The sequence below is a fragment of the Mytilus edulis genome, chromosome 4 (genome assembly GCF_963676685.1).
Source record: "Mytilus edulis chromosome 4, xbMytEdul2.2, whole genome shotgun sequence".
NCBI classification, from domain to species: Eukaryota; Metazoa; Mollusca; class Bivalvia; order Mytilida; family Mytilidae; genus Mytilus; species Mytilus edulis.
Window position 1 is genome coordinate 50,950,591 of NC_092347.1, and position 19,517 is coordinate 50,970,107.

The window sequence follows — 19,517 nt, forward strand, 5'->3', positions numbered from 1 at the left end:
TTCTGTAGACCAGTTGTGCTGATAGCTATGTGATTAAGTGCGACTTGTATGGATAGATTAATAGCTGCTGTTCGACGACCACGTTTCTTAGCAATCACCTCATTGTAAAGGTTGAACATTTTTGAATGGTAAGAACACTCATTGCAGCTTGCCTTTTCCCTCCAGGCAGCCCCTCTTTGCTGCTCTGCACTTAAATCCCATGATATGAACCCTGTACACATAGGGGGTATTTGTCTGTGTTCTATGAAAACCTCATTCCACATCTGTTCAAGTTCATTGATCCGAAGGAGTCGAAAACTATTTTTCTCTGACCTGAAGTTGAAAAATGTTGCCAGAATTGAAGTGAATTAGTTTTTTATTTGTTAAACTTAGTTTGGAAAATGTGAAAATAATTCTATTTTGAATTACCTCCCTTACAATAGTGTTTTCTTTAAATAAGCTTTTTGATCAAATGTACTCTCAAAAGTGCATATTTTTTTCTTTGCCTGTGTTTTTATATATATTATATATAAAAACCATGCACTATTTAGCTCTTGAAAATATATATAGGACTAGAAATTTTAAAATAAGTATAATCCTAGCTTGCATTTTCCTTAGGTGTCTAATTTAAAGAATTGGCATATAAGACACATGCCTTTTTCTTCATAGTTGTTTATAAATGGCTTTTTTAAGCAAGTTTAATTATTTTTGAAAGCTTAATAACAAAAAAAGTATTCTTCTTACCCTGTTTTTGTTTCATTTTCAGCACATTTTTCAACTTCTGTTTTTGTCGGAGGCTTCAGCCTTAGAAAGTGAGCTGACTTTGTAGAGGCAGGAATTAGTTGAACATTCTTTTTATGAACAGATTTAGTCACTAAGTCATACAAGTCTTTTGGTAGTCTCACAAATTTGCCTTTTTCAGCAGGTAAAGTCTTATTTCTGTATTTTTCCCCTTATTATATGGCTTGTTTCCTTTCTGAAATGTGTATTTCCTTAGACGCCATGGGATTAGACCCATTGTTATTGTAAGAATTGTTTGAAATGCACTTTATTCCAGTATTTTAATATTTAAACATCAAATATAGGACCTTACAACTAAACAATCATGAATGACTAAGTTTTTTGTTTATATCTGATGGAACTGAAGGTGACCCCAGATGTAAGATTTTTTATATAAATCATATAAAAATCATCATGATGGCTAATCTCATTATTTTGTAATTTGACAAGTTCATATAATTTGACCTCTCTTCATTTAATTTTTTTATCAGTGCTGACAGGCTTGTGTGCTATAACATAAACAGAAAGTAAAGATAAGGTGTATGTTTTTGTTATAGGGATAGTTTTTTGAAGCTTGTATGGCAACTTTTTATGCATTTTATGGTATAGTACATAAGAAGACAAAAATTCTACAAAATAAACAGATTGTAGTAAAACTAACCATGATTCAAATAGTTATTACACAAAGGCACAAGAAAAACACAAATATATAATGAGTTTATTAAGTAGACAAAAAAAATAATAATTTGAATAAAAAAAAAAAAAAAAAAGTGAACAGGAAAAAAACATGTCTTGCCGCAAACAGGGTATAGTTACTAGAAGTACTATAAAAATACAATAATGAAAAAACTACCATTGTAACTTATTATTTTCTATTACTTACATAAATAACAACAAGAATATAAGAATATTTTGATACTAAAAGGGGTTTGAAAGTACAGTATAGGTTGCACTTTGTAAATCACGTGTGATTTGCAAGTCACACCTCTTTTGGGGAGAAATTAATTAAGAAATAATTCATGGAAGCCATAGATTTGTTGTAAATTTACACATGGCCTGGGCCGTGATATTCGAATTTTATCCTGAGCGTTAGCGAGGGATAAAATTAACGAATATCAATCTATGGCTTCCATGAATTATTTCGATTTTAATAGGACAAATACGATCATTAAAAAACTGAAGCGATGATGGGTATACCGTGTGTGTGGCTGTTCTATTTTACCCACTGTTCTATAAATGCAAAACAAATCTAATAAACCTGCATGAATGATTTCTTAACTAACCGCTAGAGAAAAAAAATGTGATTACTTTTTTTACTTCTCAGTAAACCCAACATTTGCAATTTTAAATTTACATTTTTTTATCGTAAGCTACCGTTAAATTCACTGTTGACATGTTGTAACCAAGGAGCCGCCATGTTGACTTGCTGAAATTAGAAAATGTGCGAATAATGCAATAGAACAGAAAACAAGCAACACCTACCTCAATACTTTATTTTAATGCAATTGTATCCGAGTTTAGAAGGTAAACGCAATAGAAAAACCTTCAGCTTTGACGTTTTCATTCGTATGACGTCATGTTTTGAAATGACATTAATGCGCCAAAATCATTACTGGAATTTTAATTTATTTTGTTTTTGTCCATTTTTCCGTTCTCTAAATGTGTAAGTTCTTTTTGTTATGTGTCAAAATCAGAATAAATGTTCTGTAGGGTTTTTATTCAATTGTAATTGTTGACACAGCGAAATCCACAACTGTTTACACATAGGTTACGATACCTGTGGATTTACGTGGGAGGCATATTTAAACAGCCATTTATGTACATCTTGGAGTCTGCGCTAAGTATAGATATATCGAGAATTTTATCACGGTGTTGTTTACAAAGCGAAAGAAGCATGTCATATTAGAATGTGCATTAAATACTGCTACTGTTTACATAGTTGTTGCCATGGATGCAAAGTAATTTTTTTTTAATTAAGACTTGATTGGAGAATTTAATGGATATAAATAAAAATGTCTATTTATTTAACTTATTTTTCAGGAGGACTGGAAGACATTTGGGTGTTGAGTCAAATTTAATGGAAAAATTCAGTGCGAACCTGGAGGGCAGTAAAACTTGAAAATATGCCGCACAGCTATATGTTTTTATTAGTGCAAAAAAAAGTAGTGCATGTCTCCTTTCCAGGGAAATATAACATTCTCCTCAAAACTTCCTGAATGAAGAGTGACTGCATATGCAATTTAGGCAGTTCCTATGGAAAACTGCATTGCTGGTTTTACACAAGTGCAACCTATAGGAACTCTCAGATTTCTGTACCTTTTGGCAAAATCATGTGTGGTATCTGCAAAATTTCTCTAGATTCCCGTCAACTTTCTGGAAAAATAGGTTTTCATCAACGACAACAAATCAGCATTTGTAATTTCATCAGAGTCAGCTTGACACGGCAGCTCTACACCTTCCATATCAGGTAGGTTATCAGGCTCGATATCAGACATAATGAAATTAAACTTCAATACAAAAGAAACGTACGACAATGGTCACTGCCCAAACCTCGATAGTTAAATCTTGTGCAAACTTTCATTATATACTGACAACCAAAACTGGTTTACAACCATTTTGAAATCTTACTATAAACAACTTGCTTGTTAAATTACATACTTCAAAAATCATACGCGAACTGCACATGAATATATTTAAAAACTGTGTATCTGCTTAAGAATGACATTTTGATCTGGTGTCACAGCAATTCAAGACTGCATAATTTTTAAAGAAAATGTTGATAGTTGCTTTATTTCTATTGAATTTTAATTGAGACCTCCTTCTATCCCTCAATTCTGTGACAATAGTTGGTCTCTTTTTCAGTTTACTACCCAGTGCTTTGATGATATTGGATCAACATACCAAGTATCATTAAGTTCTGAATCCAGTCTTAGAGATAGAACAATGTCTTTGAAATCAATAACACCATCCATCAACAGTGCATTCAGTGGACTAGTATCGTCTAATTCCACACCAGTTTACAGTAATATTGTAGGTATGCTTAAAGTTATCATAGCTTTTCCACCATTTTACAAAGAGATTATGGGTTACCAGTACATTTGAATTCTAATATCATTATTATTAATATATTTTTATGCAAATCTTAGCAAACAAGGCAAATTAATTAAGTTTGGATTACTAATACCCCGAAAATAAAATTAAATGAATACTACATCATGATTTATGAAAAAAAAATTGAAGTATGGGAAATTAAATTAAATGTTATTTTGAGAATAACTGATGTCAAGATATAAACTTCTATATTACGGTATAAACACATGCAGTTGTCTTACAAGCAGCAACCTTTCTAAATACATATAGTGTAATGATATGATATTTCACATTTCTAATTCGCTAATTCTATTTTAGACTTAAGGTATATGTAGAGCATGCTCTCAGTGCCAGTACCAGAGTACAAAACTCGAAACACCAAATCCATCTGGAATTTGTCAGAAAATTGTTTTTTTATTTGCTTTTTCTTTAATTTTAGAAAGACACAATTTAAAAAAAAAATTAACATTAATTGTATGACCTACAATTTTTGATAATAGTAATACATGGTTTAATACTCGTATATTACTTTTTCCTCATATATAAGTGTTCTATGTTACCTGTGTTATAGTTTTACTTCAGTGGAGCCATCCTGGTGACGTATTCCAATCAAATGTACAAACCTCAGCTTTCAAACCAAAAACTTCTGAATCAATAAAGGCAACCAGCTCTTTCAATCATAGATATAACCCAGACAATTTTGAAAATGATTTCAAAAGAGGTGATGGTAGAAAAGCGAGTATTGAACATGACAATAAAATAGACAACTTTGAAACAACCGTCAAAATAGATGATGTTACAAAAATAGAATGTGTCGAAAAGGATTATGGAATAGATAAGGTTAAGATTAATGACAATGAAAGTGTTGTAAATGATAAAAACACACAATGATAAAAAGAGAGAGAAAGCAGATTAGGTTGAAAATGACATCAATGAAGATGACATTGAAATGGATCATACAGATTCAGATCATTCGGATTATTCAGATGAATTCAGCTTCCCTCCATTGTCTGAAATTGCTCAAACTAATGACCAACCTAGATCCTGTAAAAACTGTGATAAAAAATGTTGAACATGAGGAACCTGGCCAACCATGACATATTAAAACTGTACCACTTGTACCATATTCAGATTCAGATCAAAGTGAAAATGTTGGGAACATAAAAACTGCCAGTCCAAAACTTATTAAGCCAATTGCCCATAAACTTAAAGCAGAACCGTCTGTAAGGTTAATCTCCTCGTGTAGCAATGCAAGTTCAAAGGTGAAGAAAACAGCTGTACTACCTGTATCAGGTTCAGTTCTGGATATAGTTGTCATTTCACAAAGACTAGTGGAATTCAGTCAAACATTATGTCAGTCATTTGTGCAGAGTGTGTGGACAGTTGGGACATACCAGATGGCTTCCATTTCTTCTTACGAAATGAAGAGGAAATTACATGAAACAAATATAAAGGTACAGTGATTCATATAGATATCTATGAATAGTTTAGATGCCAACCATTCATCTTTTTTTGTTTGGGGATAGGGAGGGAGGGATGGTCAAATTTTCTTTAAAATAAAAAATGGTTTGGTTCAAAATTTCTAGTAAAAAGATAATTATTCCAGAAGGAAAGTGAATAAAAGGTTAGTCTCAATAGTACAAATTGTAAAATGTTGGGGAAAGGGGTAAATAGATACAGCAATGAGTTAAAAAATGAAAAAAATGTCTTATTCCTGTATAACAAAAAAAAAGGGTCTTATTCCTGTATAACAATAAAAAAAAAGAAGGTCTTATTCCTGTATAACAATAAAAAAAATTGACTTTGAGTATGAAGATTTGTTTGTTCATTAAAAAAAACTGTCCCTGTGCAAAAGATAAATAGTGTCTTAAAACACAAGATATATTAAAAGATAAATGTTTGGTATTTGATGAAGATTTTTTTTATCTTAAATGATATGAACTTCGCTAGTTATTTATTTTCAATTTTCAATTATATTTATTGATAGCAAACTGTTGTCCTAAAATAGGTTGACTAGATACTTTTAACAATCATTTTTCTTCTCTTTTTTTTTTTGAAATCGATAACATTATTTTCCATCAAATACTTTTGCTTTAAAACATGTATGGATTAATATTTATTTTGTAGATGATGAATAACATTCTTCACTTGTATGTAAATAACATTTTATGTTTTGACTTGTGTGGAACGAACTGCAAATATTGAGACAAGGAAGTTGACTGGTTCCTTGGTGAGTATCTTTACTCTTCATCTACCAGTTTATTAAAATCCATCTACCAGTTTATTAAAAGCCAATAGAAGTAAGGAGGGAAAAACACTTGTAAAGCATGTCATTACAAACTATCATTAAACATTCATAACCTCAACATTTTTTTTTCCATCTTTCATTTTGTTAGCTCTAAAGTTTATAATGATAAGCTTTGACTAAAGTCGCTATTAAACCTATTTGAGCTATGACAGTATTGCCAGAGTCTTTTGATGTAGTATATCATATTATTCTGGTATCACCTAAGTTGAACAAAGGTATACAGAAAAACATACATTGTACATTTTTTGAGGAAGCACACACATGAGTTATTACTATATTACAACCTTATCAGAAGCAGTACAGCCGACAGGTTACCATCAGAGAGAATCCAGTGTGTCATTTATGATTCTAATAAATTGGCTCAATTCAGTGATTGTCAACAAAGCCGGATCCAGTGATTTATTAATATTTTTTATATACCAAAAGTGGGACTATATGGCATCCATCTTGTTTGTCTATTTGCCCATACCAAACTTTAAATTATGAGTAGGGGATGCTTAGTGTGCATTCTTGTTTATTGTTATAGAGTAAAATTCTTTATTTCTGAAATAAGTTTCTGAAAAGATCTAAAGAGTAAATAAAACAAAAGGAAATATAGTGGAATTGAGTATGATACAATATATTGCTTAACATTAATTTTTTTACTCTTTTCACTCACAAGTTTAAAAATGAAAACTATTTTTTGCTTGGATTTCTGTAATTCAGAACTTAAGTGTTTTAAGACAAATTGAATACAGGAATATTTGTATATTTTTTTAATTGAATGTTTACTTTGTAGATGTGTACTAGGATTAATAATGTGTTCATGCTGTTGGAATGTATAGATGTCTATTATAAAAGATTAGGAAACATTTTTAAAGTGTCAACAGAAAAGTACAGGTATATTGTAATTTAAGGCTTTGTATAACCCTGTTTCACAGCAACAGAAAAGCCCAGGTAAATTGTAATTTAAGGCTTTGTATAACCCTGTTTCACAGCAACAGAAAAGCACAGGTATATTGTAATTTAAGCTTTGTATAACCCTGTTTCACAGCAACAGAAAAGCACAGGTATATTGTAATTTAAGGCTTTGTATAACTCTGTTTCACAGCAACAGAAAACACAGGTATATTGTAATTTAAGGCTCTGTATAACCCTGTTTCACAGCAACAGAAAAGCACAGGTATATTGTAATTTAAGGCTTTGTATAACCCTGTTTCACAGCAACAGAAAAGCACAGGTATATTGTAATTTAAGGCTCTGTATAACCCTGTTTCACAGCAACAGAAAAACACAGGTATATTGTAATTTAAGGCTCTGTATAACCTTGTTTCACAGCAACAGAAAAGCACAGGTATATTGTAATTTAAGGCTCTGTATACACCTTGTTTCACAGCAACATGAAAGCACAGGTATATTGTAATTTAAGGCTTTGTATAACCCTGTTTCACAGCAACAGGAAAGCACAGGTATATTATAATTTTAGCCTTTGTATAAAATTACATGTAAGATAACTGTTTAAACTTATTTTGATACCTATCAATAGCTAATACTTCAATTTTTCCATTGTATACATGTACGTTCCAATCTTTGTGTTGGAAACAATCTGAAAGATAAGGTTTTATAATGAAGGACTATAATCTTATAGAATTAGGGGAGATTTCAATTCAAAAATATAGATCAATTTTTCACTGCATTATCCAATAAGGGGGAAATATTAATTTTCCAGGAGAAAAATTACTTGTTAGGAGAACTTAATTAAAGACTTTTTGAAAATCTAATTGCAACAGGAGATAGATCATGAAACTATTCATTGAAATCTCAGCAGATTAAGATTTAAAACTACATGTATATTTTAAGTTATTTAATGAATTATGAAATTTTTTCAACCATATCATATACGTCAACGTATCCACATCTGCAGATATACCAAAAAACCAGTATGTGATACCGAGCTTTAATTTATGTACTTTTAATAATGTAAATGGGCAACTGATTAATACAGAAATTTACAAAACAATTAGTACATACATGATATGAACATTAATTTTTTTTTCTATGTAGCATTTCTAATTTTTTTATTTTCAAAGATCAGCTGTTTTGCATGTAAGCCTATCGAGCAGTCAATTACAAGACTGCAACCTGCATAGGTTATTTTTTTCATATGTTCACTGCAAGGAAGTAGCTCATGTGGACTTTTGTGTGCCCAGAATGATAAAACATCATTTTTAAGGACTTTTGAAGAGAAAAAAATCATGGGGTATCAAGTTACACTGAAAAAACTGAAATTATGCAATAATTATGCTTTTTTACACTTGACACTATTCAAATGTATTTATAGATATAAAGCACAGCAGTTTGAGGCAAATTGAGATTTTGATGGTATTACATACATGATTTCAATTAAAAAGAACATAGAAAGATTTTTTTTCAATGAAATCTTCTTGTGATGAAAATTCTAGTTGCACAGTTTTATTGAAAATTAGTGCAAAGTTGAAGAGACAGCTACATACAAAAGTAATATTTTTCTTTAGGGTTAATATTTTCATGGCTCAATTGTTAACATTTAGGTAGAATATGTATTAAATGAACTTTTGGTGAAAAGATTTTCAAAAAATGTTTATTTTTCATGAGTCTATACATCTTTTCCTGTCTGTGGCACTGCATGGTTAATTGAAATTTCTATATTTGGGTTAAAAATTTGTTTGAGAAGTAGAATTTTTCTTCAACTATTCTTCTTGACAAGGATTTTTGTGATTAGGTGTGACAAATAATCAATATTCTTACCAAAAACACCAAGTTGAGTATTCAATTTGTTTTTTCTTGAATTTTATTTCAAATTTTATATGCATTGGTGTCAAGTACAGTCTAAAAACCATGATATAGTAGGCATGTATAAAGACCAGTATAGTAAAAAAAGAGAAAGGTTTGGTCTTTCATGTGTTCAGATAGTTGTATTGTAGCAAATTCTTTAATATGAAAGAGTTTTTGGTAGTTCTTCAATTTTGACTTAAACAAGAGACCCACTTGGGTAGATTTTTATTGAAAAAAGGGGGAGGGGTAAACTATTGAATGTGCTTCAATCAAACAGAAGGAAAAAAATAAAAATTATAGATAAGAATACTCTTCTAGCTTCACAGTATCCAAATTATAAGTGAACATTCATAAAGAAAAATTGAGGAATATGGGAAAACATAGACTAAACATTTATGCTCAACCTAGGGGTATTATGTTTCATGATCAGTTGGTCTGTTTGTTTGTTTGTCCATCTGTCTTGCTTCAGATTAAATGTTTTTGGTCAAGGTAGTTTTTGATGAGGTTGATGTCCAACTTAAAACTTTGTACCTTACACATGTTCCCTTCAAAATTATTTATAATTTTAATGCCAAAATAAAGTTTTTACCCCAATATATACACATGGAAAAAAGTATTGCAACACCTTGATTTGTTAAAACTTAAAAAATCATCCTCTTTTTTTGGATGAAATATCATAAAATATGTGTATAATATTATTGAAACATAGTTTATGATAACATTGGCATTGAAACGAACAAAAAATGTTTGAAAAAAAAAAATTTATGTAACCACAATTTTAATAACAAAATGAAGTGTTTTTTGTACAAAAAAATGCATTTTAAAACTTTTACTGTAGTCGAACTTTACATTGTCAGACATTTCAAAATTAATCTTCAGATGACTGTTCACATCATGGTTGATCGTTATATGCCAAAGAACTAGTACTTTGTGCGCAGCCTCCATTCAAACGGATAACCACATCTTAACGTCTTCTGATTCCTGCCATAAATCGACTAATTTGTTGCCAAGGTAGCAGCAACCATTTCTGATGAAGGGCATTGTTTATTTCATGATTTGTTTGAACTGGGGTGTCCTTTCGCGCACTTTCCGCCCAATAGTGTCCCATATATGCTCGATATGGTTCAAAGTCGGGCTATGATCGGGCCAAGGAAGATGAACCAAATTCCATTTGAACATTGGATCTTCCTCCATGATGCTAATTTCCAACTTTGGCGAGCTCTGCACTACATTAGATACGGAAAACTTTGTGTCTGTTCGTTAGCAAAGGTCTCCGAAATGGTCTTATCGCACGATAACCAGTAGCGATGAGTTGATCTCGAACAGTTCTTGTTAAAAGGCTCCTGTATGGCCACCACTCTCTTTTTAGGATTGTCTTGTATGCAATGGGTTTCCTTCTGACCAACCTTCATTATGCTTGATTTTCTCTAGCAAATGGTATAGGGGGTCTTCATTATCTCGGAAGGTCTTTAACAGCGTTTATTGCCGGATTTTTATTCTCAAAACGACTTATAGTGGAATGGTGATGACCAACAATATGTGCAGTTGTTACAGCGACATCCCTGCTTCTCTTATGCTGATAATCTGTCATCTTGCTGCAGTTAAGAGTTGTCAAGGACCCATTACAAGGTGTCAATCACATAACTTTAAAAACTTGGTTATTTAAAGTGTTGAAAACAATGAGGGTAAAAACATCTGTTTTGCTGTTTACGGGTACAGTAGCTGCATGTGCAGATAAAAACTTATCGAGTCGATATTTATTGATTATTATAAAACTCAGGTGATACTTAAATAATGTTTAACTAGTTCTATTTTACCAAATTATATCACAAAAAAATAAAGAGTGTTTTTTTAATTTCAATTTCAATTTGGTGTTGCAATACTTTTTTCCATGTGTATATATCTATTGAAATATAAAAATGTATGTTTAAGATATTTTTGCTACCTGTCAAATTTCAATTGCATTTGATCAGAGTGAAAATTGAAAATTTACTTTTATTGAAAACTAATTTGTCATCTTGTTATATTAATTCTAATCCAATTAAAAGTGTTCAGATATTTGTTTTTCCAGCATCTAATGAAGTTTATGACAGAAGAGAACCATCAGGGTATCTCTACTCTTACCTGAAGCTGTAAGTTTATCTATTTGGCTGATTATCTCCTCTTGAATTTTGAAAATCAGGGAATGGAACCATCAGGTCATCACAACTTCTTTCTGTAGCTTTAAGTTTTAAAACAATTTGACTGATTATCTCCTCTTGAATTTCTGAATCAAGGAATAGAAAAATCACAGTATCTATACTATTAAACGAGAAGATTTCATTTTGTGTGTCGCTTCTCTTCCTCCCACAATAAATTAATTATCATACCTCTATGTCCTATAGGTACCATGCATAGTCGCATTTGTCATCCATTCTTATGAGTATTCAGTTTGGGTTATTTTGGGAGAAAAGCAAAAATAAAGCCGTCTGGATACATCGTTTCCTACATCTGACCGACTTTTAAGACAGATATGACTACTGGTTTTAACACTGAGAACCAATCGTATGATAGATAATAAAAATGAAAAATACATAAGCCAATCAGAGCCTTGTCCATATCGTGGTATTTAGATCATAAGAACCACTACTATTAAACCTCGGTTTCACTTACACATAATTTTCACAAGTACTTGGATGGATACAGGACAATTATTTCGCCATTATCTGCATGTATACTATGATTAGTATACTACTATAATATAAAGGGACTTTCTATATAATATAGCAGTGATCGCTATGGAGAAGAAACTTAGAAATATAGAATAACCATACATTGTCTCGAAATATCAATGTTATTTGTACAAGGCTTAGAAACAGGTAGAAAGCGAGGCTGTGCCGAGCACTTCTACCTGTTTCGAGCCGAGTACAAATAACCGATTGATATTTCGAGACAATGTATGGTTATTCTTTATATACTGCATTTCTTATAAGTGTTCTAAATGAAGTATTTAGGGTAAAAACCATCATTTTTTAATTTGGAGCGGACGACGTAAAATTTCCGCGAACCTGTATGTTTTATTGACGTCATAAATAAAACTCTACGGAAACGCATTGTCAACGTCATAAACAAGGTGATATACGGTCAGTGACTGTATATCACATATGAATATACGGTCAATGCAATTTGACTGCTCAAATAGCACAGCTGCAGTATATTTAATAGTTAATAGAAAATTAAATATTTATAATATAGATACCTATGTTCTTTGTATACAGAGACTCAAAAATAATGGACTTTAACAGAAAACAAAATAATCATGGACTTTGAAAAAAGAGAGAGAGAGCTTAAAAATATTGTCCTGTCTCCATGTGACTTTTGATATCATTTCTTAAATTCTCCAGACATAAAATCTTTTACAAAAAATCAACCTAAAATAGTTAACATACTTTCAACCAAGCTTAAAATGCCTGCAATTTCCCTTTTTAGTTAAAAAAACAAATACACTTTATTTATAGTATACGTATGTTCATAGTGTACAGAAACGTGAAAATGATAGAATTTAACAGAAAAAAATAATAATAACAAATGTTGGAAACAAGAGAGAGGGCTGTTTTCTAGTACCTATGAATTTTGATACCTTTTTCCAAAATTCTCCAGACATGCAATCTTTTACTGAAATTCTCCAGACAAAAAATCTACCTACAACAGTTTACATTACTTTCAACCAAGCTCTAATTCCCGCGATTTCGCTGGTGTGTTCTAGTCATTAATGATTTTTACAGGAGTTATAGGAACTTTTTGCTTAATTTGGCTGTACTTTCATGTAAGCAAAGACCTTATGAATGATTTATAAGTAACTTTTCAATATCATTAAGTGCTAGAAATGGTACTGGTTGATCCAATGAGATCTTATTATTGCGATACTTAACCAGTCTTAACCATAATATGCAATAATAAAAAGCCTGCAATAATTTCTGAAATTAACGTAACTCAAAAGATTTGTTTGTTCCTAGGTCGATTGAATATAAACACAGAAACCTCTGTACCTTTGAAATTATGCATCTCATATTTTATTTTTAAGGTAGTACCTAACACTACAGGGAGATAACTCTTTTCAAACGGACTACATAATTTGAGTCAGTGAAGTGTTTTAAATATATGTTGCAATTTCAAGCGTTTAAGAGACATGGATATAATGTTGACAAAATGACGCCGGTCAGCTGTTCACAGATTGAAGATTAATTTCAGAAATATCAGACACTTTGACAATGGACAGAGAAAGGAACAAGTATGGCTGTTTTATTAGAAACAAATCAAAAAAATCGAAAAAGGCATTCTTTTTAAAAAAAACTGAATAATGACCGTAAAAACACCTCCTTCCAAAACGCTGATTTACAAGACCACAACCAGTACACACACTATCTAACTGACATTGGTTGTGAAGTGTCTATAGATGAAGAAATTTTAGATATTTTAGCAATACTTGGATGGAGGGCAGAAGAGTGGTAGAACTCGATGTTTTGGCAAGGGAAATGTACTGTTGCCGTTGAAACTTGCCATTACATTTATCCAACACCGTTGGTGAGAGGTAAACACAAAAATATGTGTCAACTCTGACTTCAGCAAAATTCAATTCTAGAATTTACAGAATCTCACGTTTCAGCAAATAAAAAAAGTAGAATAAACTTTTATAACATGTATGAGCAATAAACAAAATGATAAAGTTTTTACTAAATATTAGTTAAATTTACATACCATGTATACACCTTATCGCTAATCCCGAACTTTTGACGTCAACAACAATCACTTTTCCATTGTGGCGTCAGATATTTTGTTTTATGACGTCAAAATTTTACGGGACCCTGTGTGATTTCCAGCAATGGCGGACAAATAGCGATAAGGTGTATTGTATGGCACTTCAGTGACCTCTTTACCATTTGTTTCAAAACATGATTGAATACATTTCCAACTGAGTTCTACATGACTTATACACACTATTAACTTGGCTTGACTATGTACCACAGTAGTAGCGGGTTATTAAACAGTGTGCACCACATTTTTTATGTTATTTCGAATAGACTGACAAAATATTACAGTTATTTCTTATAGTTTAATTCTAAAATTTATTCCACTTTAAACCGGCGTAAATCATGAAAAAATGTTGATGACGGCGTGGTCACATGACAAATATTGTGTCTATGATATGATAAATAAAACGATGTCAGCCGATCAGAAGACGTGTTACATCCAAAATTAAAATTATAAAGAATTGTTAATAAAATTGTGATATAGAGGCTTACTTTGTAATTGTTTTTAAACTTTGTTTATTTACTTCTGTAGGTTGTATGGTTTGGCAAGTGTATTACTGATCAAATGTGACAACTGCATGTCTTGCAACAACTGATGTGCATACAGGCAAGAGAACCCCAAATGGAAGTTATTGCATAAATTCCAAAGTTGCAATAGGTATGAAGATATATTTTAACAAAACAAGTCTTGCAATACAGGTATTATTTTGCCACCATCTTTTCTATAAACTGCCATTAACATAATCCAGATATTTAGCCATAAAAGTTCATGAATTGTTCATGATTCAAATGTAGATTTGATTAAGCCTTGTCAAGTAAAATTTTATGTGACTGTATTTCTAGTACCATTATCTCCATTCTAAAACATTATTTCTATGGGAAACAATATTAAAAAACACTCCCAGAGAACCCAGACTCTATTTTTCAGTGACAATGCATAATTTATAAACATTTAAACATTCTCACTTTAATTTGCAACAGAAATAATGTAATTCCATGCTTAAATGTAACATTATTAATATTTTTTGTCTATTAATTGCTTGGCCAAGTGCCTTAAAAAAAATGGAAAAAACAACACTAAAATAAAACACTGTCATGACTGTCTTTAATTTACAAAGTATGGAAACCTAAGCTTCCAAAACGGTCATATATTCCAGTCATTTGTATAATGTCCGGTAAAAGTCCGGCTGGGCAAAGCATAAAACGGTCATATAGTTTTTAGTTTTCTAGGCTTTTTCGGTCATTTATACATAATTCACGATCTTTTTGACCCAACCTTTTGCCTTTAACATCAACACATTTCCGGTCATAAATGTGACATGATGATTAATTACTATCTTAGAAGTCTAGGAATAATTTAAAAGAATGATGGACAGAAACTAATATTTTTTTTATTATCTATTTTAGTTCCAGGTTTGCCTGCAGATTATATTCTTATAACTAAAGAAATAGCAGCATTAATGGGCAGGAGATTTTTGGAAAGTAACCTGATAGTAGATACAGAAATTTATGATAAACATGATCAAGGTATAGCCTATGGTTCTTTTTATCTTAAAAAAAATGCTTGCAACAAATTGATGACCTACACTCACCCCCTGCATATGGCATCTTTTCAATCGGAATCCCATCTGTCATACCTCCTATAGAGTGAGTCTCAAAATGTTTGCTCTTTGTCCTAGTCAACACCGATGGGAAAGCCTACTGTTTTAAAATTTAAAAAAACCCTGTTTTGAATATGATTGAAATATTTGCAACTTGACATTAAACAAACTATTCTCAATCAATGATAATTATCATATTGTTTCTGTGGAAAACAGTATGTATAAACTATGATAAGTTAAAATGATCTACTTTTAAATGTAAAAACTAATATTTAGTGAATAATCTATAAACTGAATATATTTTCGTTATTGTAAACTTTTCTTAAGCAGATATGATTGCTAGAATTCCCTTTTCCAAAAAAATAGTTTATAGCATGTGCTATAGTCTTTCAGCCTTAAAGATTTTCTTTTACTAATTGAATTTTGGTCAATAGCAAACTAGAAGACTTTCTTGTTACAGCATACAATATACACTTTACGTCTATATATTTGTAGATAATAGACTGGACCTGGATACAAGCCTTGATGCAACAAATTATCCTCAATTGAGCATCATGGAAAATGAACAAAATAACAGAAAGGGAGATAACTCATCAACTAATAGTGATGCAACACCAACTGATACATATCCAAAAACTCAATATCGGGTACATGGCAAAACTTTAGTGTCACCTGCGCAGCTACCAAGACAGGCAAACAAGCTTTAATAAACCAGTCTTTCAATTATCCTGTGATACACTAATGTCTTTCAGTACTTTATTCACCGAGAGTGATGGCCCTATTTTTGAAAATTGTGATGATCATTTTTACTACATTGCTACCATGACAACTCTCCACAATGCAGAAAACCATGAACCTCCATCAGAGTTAGATATTTAAGTGGACAAATGTTTCCAAAGTCATGTTTCAAATGTTTCTAAAGTCATGTTTCTTCCAATTATTTACTGCATATTATTTATAGTTGTAGAAAGTTTTATTCTGGCGTCTTAGTTTCTATTTTATTTACTAATGACGATTTGTATTTGTAAATTACTGGAAGAATTAAATATATGTGATTATATGTTACCTTTTTTAAAATTCAATAAAACAGATCTATGGAAACTGTGAATGGCAAAATTTCAAACTTTGGTTGCCCATTTCAACAAGCTGAAGCCAGCTCGGCAGTACGAGTAAGTTCTCTTTTGAAAACGAAAAAAAAAAAAACACTAAAAGATTAAGATCTTTTAAGTTAAGTATATATTAATTTTTGGAATTTAATTTCTTTTCATATTGTTCATCAAAAATATTTTACCGAATAAGGTCCAAAAATGAAGGTAAAGATAGAATTTTAGTGTCAGTTTAAAATTTTAGATGTTCAGGACGTATTAATGTTGAAAATATGCCACACACTGCTTTATTTTGACCTTTGATAAAATAGTACTACTAGAACTAGTCAAAGCTGCAAAGTCAGATTGTGCCTTATACAAACTGTCACTTTCTTAAATTGTGGTTGAACTAATGTTTAACAATGATTAGTGCTCTTGCTCTTGTAAAAACTGTGTATGTTTATTTAAAATCATGTTCTCTTGTGACATTTAAACAAGTGTGCTTTAACTGTTGTGTAAAATAACTTATTGATTTAGTGCTTTAGTATAAACATTATAAGAAACATTCAACATAGGGACTATTGTTTGAAATTTTATATTGTTCTGTTATTGTAACTTGTTATTACATATCTTAAAATATATGATGAATAAAAATTTGAAAACCCCTTATCTTCTATTATTATCAAGTAAAAATGGCTATACAGGTGTCTGAAGGTATGGAATCAGTTCTTTTTACAAAAAAAAGGAAGATATGCAGTTTCAACACACAAAAAAACATTGGGTACGCCAAAAAAAATTGATAAAAAATCCCCAGTTATGAGACCCAAACTGTTGTGGCTTGACAACTCTGTCACATGTCTGTAGAAGTGCATATGCACTTTCCTTTCTGTGATGTTATTTTTCAAGAAACTTCCTAGTAAAAGTGTTACAGTTTTAGCTGCAAAGGTCCAAGTTCCTATGGCAAATTGCATTGTCTATATTTACAGAATTGCAACCTATAGTTTCTAAAAAAACAGGCTTAACCAAGAAAATGAAAATTGACCAATGAACCATGAAAATGAGGTCAAGGTCAGATGAACCATGCCAGGCAGACATGTACAGCTTACATTCCTTCCTTGCAACAAATATATCAGACCTATTGCTTAAAGTCTAAGAAAAACAGACCAAACCACAAAAACCTAACACTGAGCAATGAGCCATGAAAATTAGGTCAAGGTCAAATAAAACCTATGATACTGACATGTACATCATAAAATATTTCCATACTCCAAAGTGACCAAATATAGTTGACCTATTGCATATACAGTAGTAGTATAAAAAAAAAGTCAAAAACTCAAAAACTTGAAGGAGTAGGTCCAAAATTATAGCAGTTTTACAACATTATTAAAATGAAACCTGTTAGTTATTTATTGGAAAGAAGAATGCTTCTGCTACATAAATATGGGCTATTTTTGACAATTCAATGCACATTTCTTGTGTACTAGCATCATTGAGTCATGTTAAATTACTGAAATTTTCACAATTTTAGCATTTTAGTTGAATTTTAGACGGTTTCTGTCTTAAATGATAGTGGCCACATTTGTATTTATTCTTAATATTGAAATATAAGTTGTATTTGATGATAATACATAACATGTATAAAGGTTGAGGATGAACACGGATGCTATAAAAAAGGAAGATGTGGTATGATTGCCAATGAGACAACTATCCACAAAAGACCAAAAATGACACAGACATTAACAACTAAAGGTCACCGTACGGCCTTCAACAATGAGCAAAGCCCATACCACATAGTCAGCTATAATAGGCCCCGATAAGATAATGTAAAACAATTCAAACGAGAAAACTAACGGCCTTATTTATGTAAAAAAATGAACGAAAAACAATATGTAACACATAAACATACGACAACCACTGAATTACAGGTTCCCGACTTGGGACAGGCACATACATAAATAATGTGGCAGGGTTAAACATGTTAGCGGGATCCCAACCCTGCGTCCACTTTCATTTTTGACAAAAAACATCTGGAAAGTGATAATTTTTATAGATTTTTCATATTTCAGCTAGAATCGGAGCGCTTTTAATTATTTAAAAAATCAGTTGAGATCTTTCACTTAAACTAATTGAATCAATTGAAATGGTCTCTTTTAAAGTGTTTAAAAAGAGTCCAAAATCTTTCGTCAGATGAACCTGAAATTGAGGCCAAAATCAGCACTTACCGGACCTACCTTTTGACCACTGAAACATGAAAATGAGGTCAAGGTCAAATGACACCTGCCAGCCAGCTAGACATATACACCTTGGAATCATTCCATGCACCAAATATGATAGAACTTAGTCACTATAATAATTGCATAAAGTATAAGAAAAACGGACCAAAACACAAAAATTTAACAATAACCACAGAACCAAGAAAATGAGGTCAAGTTCAGATGACACCTGCCAGTTGGACATGTACACCTTACAATCCATTCATACACCAAATATACTAGACCTATTGGTTATAGTATCTGAGATATGGACTTGACCCCAAAACTAAACCTATTTCACTGACCCATGAACTGAGCTCAGGGTCAAGTGAAAAAAGTTTGACAGGCATGATGACCTTGCTAGGTACACACATACCAAATATTGTTATCCTATATCTCATAATAAAAGACAAACTAACATTACAAAAACTCAACTTTTTTTTCAAGTAGTCACTGAACCATGAAAAAGAGGTCAAGAACAATGGACATGTAAGGGACGACATCAAAAGATCAATGAAGGATAAAAAACTTAATTCAAATAGTTTGGGGGTGGGGGGTTAAACTTGCTGCAAGTTTTGATTATCCTACATCGATTTTACATATATCCATATGGGTCAATCAATTTTTCCCAAATTAAGTTAAGAGGGGGGTAGGGGGGTCATTAAAAAAACTATGTGAATTAAGTTTTTTATCCTACATTGAACTTTTGATGTAGTCCCTAAAAGAGGGAACATAAGACATCTATATACAAAGTATGAAGCATCTAGGTCTTCCACCTTCTAAAATATAAAGCTATTAATAATTTAACTAACGCTACCCAGATCACTATCCCTATGTCG

At 31.5% G+C, this 19,517-nt stretch overlaps 1 protein-coding gene across 8 annotated transcripts in view; it reads left to right on the forward strand.

The window, feature by feature from the left end:
- The window catches only part of LOC139519919 (uncharacterized), a 71,324-nt gene extending 54,233 nt beyond the window's left edge, over nucleotides 1-17,091 (forward strand). For 5 of the 8 annotated variants that reach the window (XM_071312238.1, XM_071312235.1, XM_071312229.1 and 2 more), the window contains 9 exons: nucleotides 3,622-3,789; nucleotides 4,432-5,303; nucleotides 5,977-6,079; nucleotides 6,936-7,036; nucleotides 11,022-11,082; nucleotides 13,014-13,520; nucleotides 14,273-14,398; nucleotides 15,148-15,267; nucleotides 15,837-17,091. Coding sequence is in view for 6 of the 8 variants with exons in the window: in XM_071312229.1 (XP_071168330.1) it covers nucleotides 3,622-3,673 (52 nt within the window). In the remaining 2 variants the exon portion in view is untranslated. Of the gene's footprint in view, nucleotides 1-3,621; nucleotides 3,794-4,420; nucleotides 5,304-5,976; nucleotides 6,080-6,935; nucleotides 7,037-11,021; nucleotides 11,083-13,013; nucleotides 13,521-14,272; nucleotides 14,399-15,147; nucleotides 15,268-15,836 lie in introns of all 8 variants that reach the window. The other 3 variants (XM_071312230.1, XM_071312231.1, XM_071312233.1) reach the window with 3 other exon arrangements.
- The last annotated feature ends 2,426 nt before the right edge of the window (nucleotides 17,092-19,517 follow it).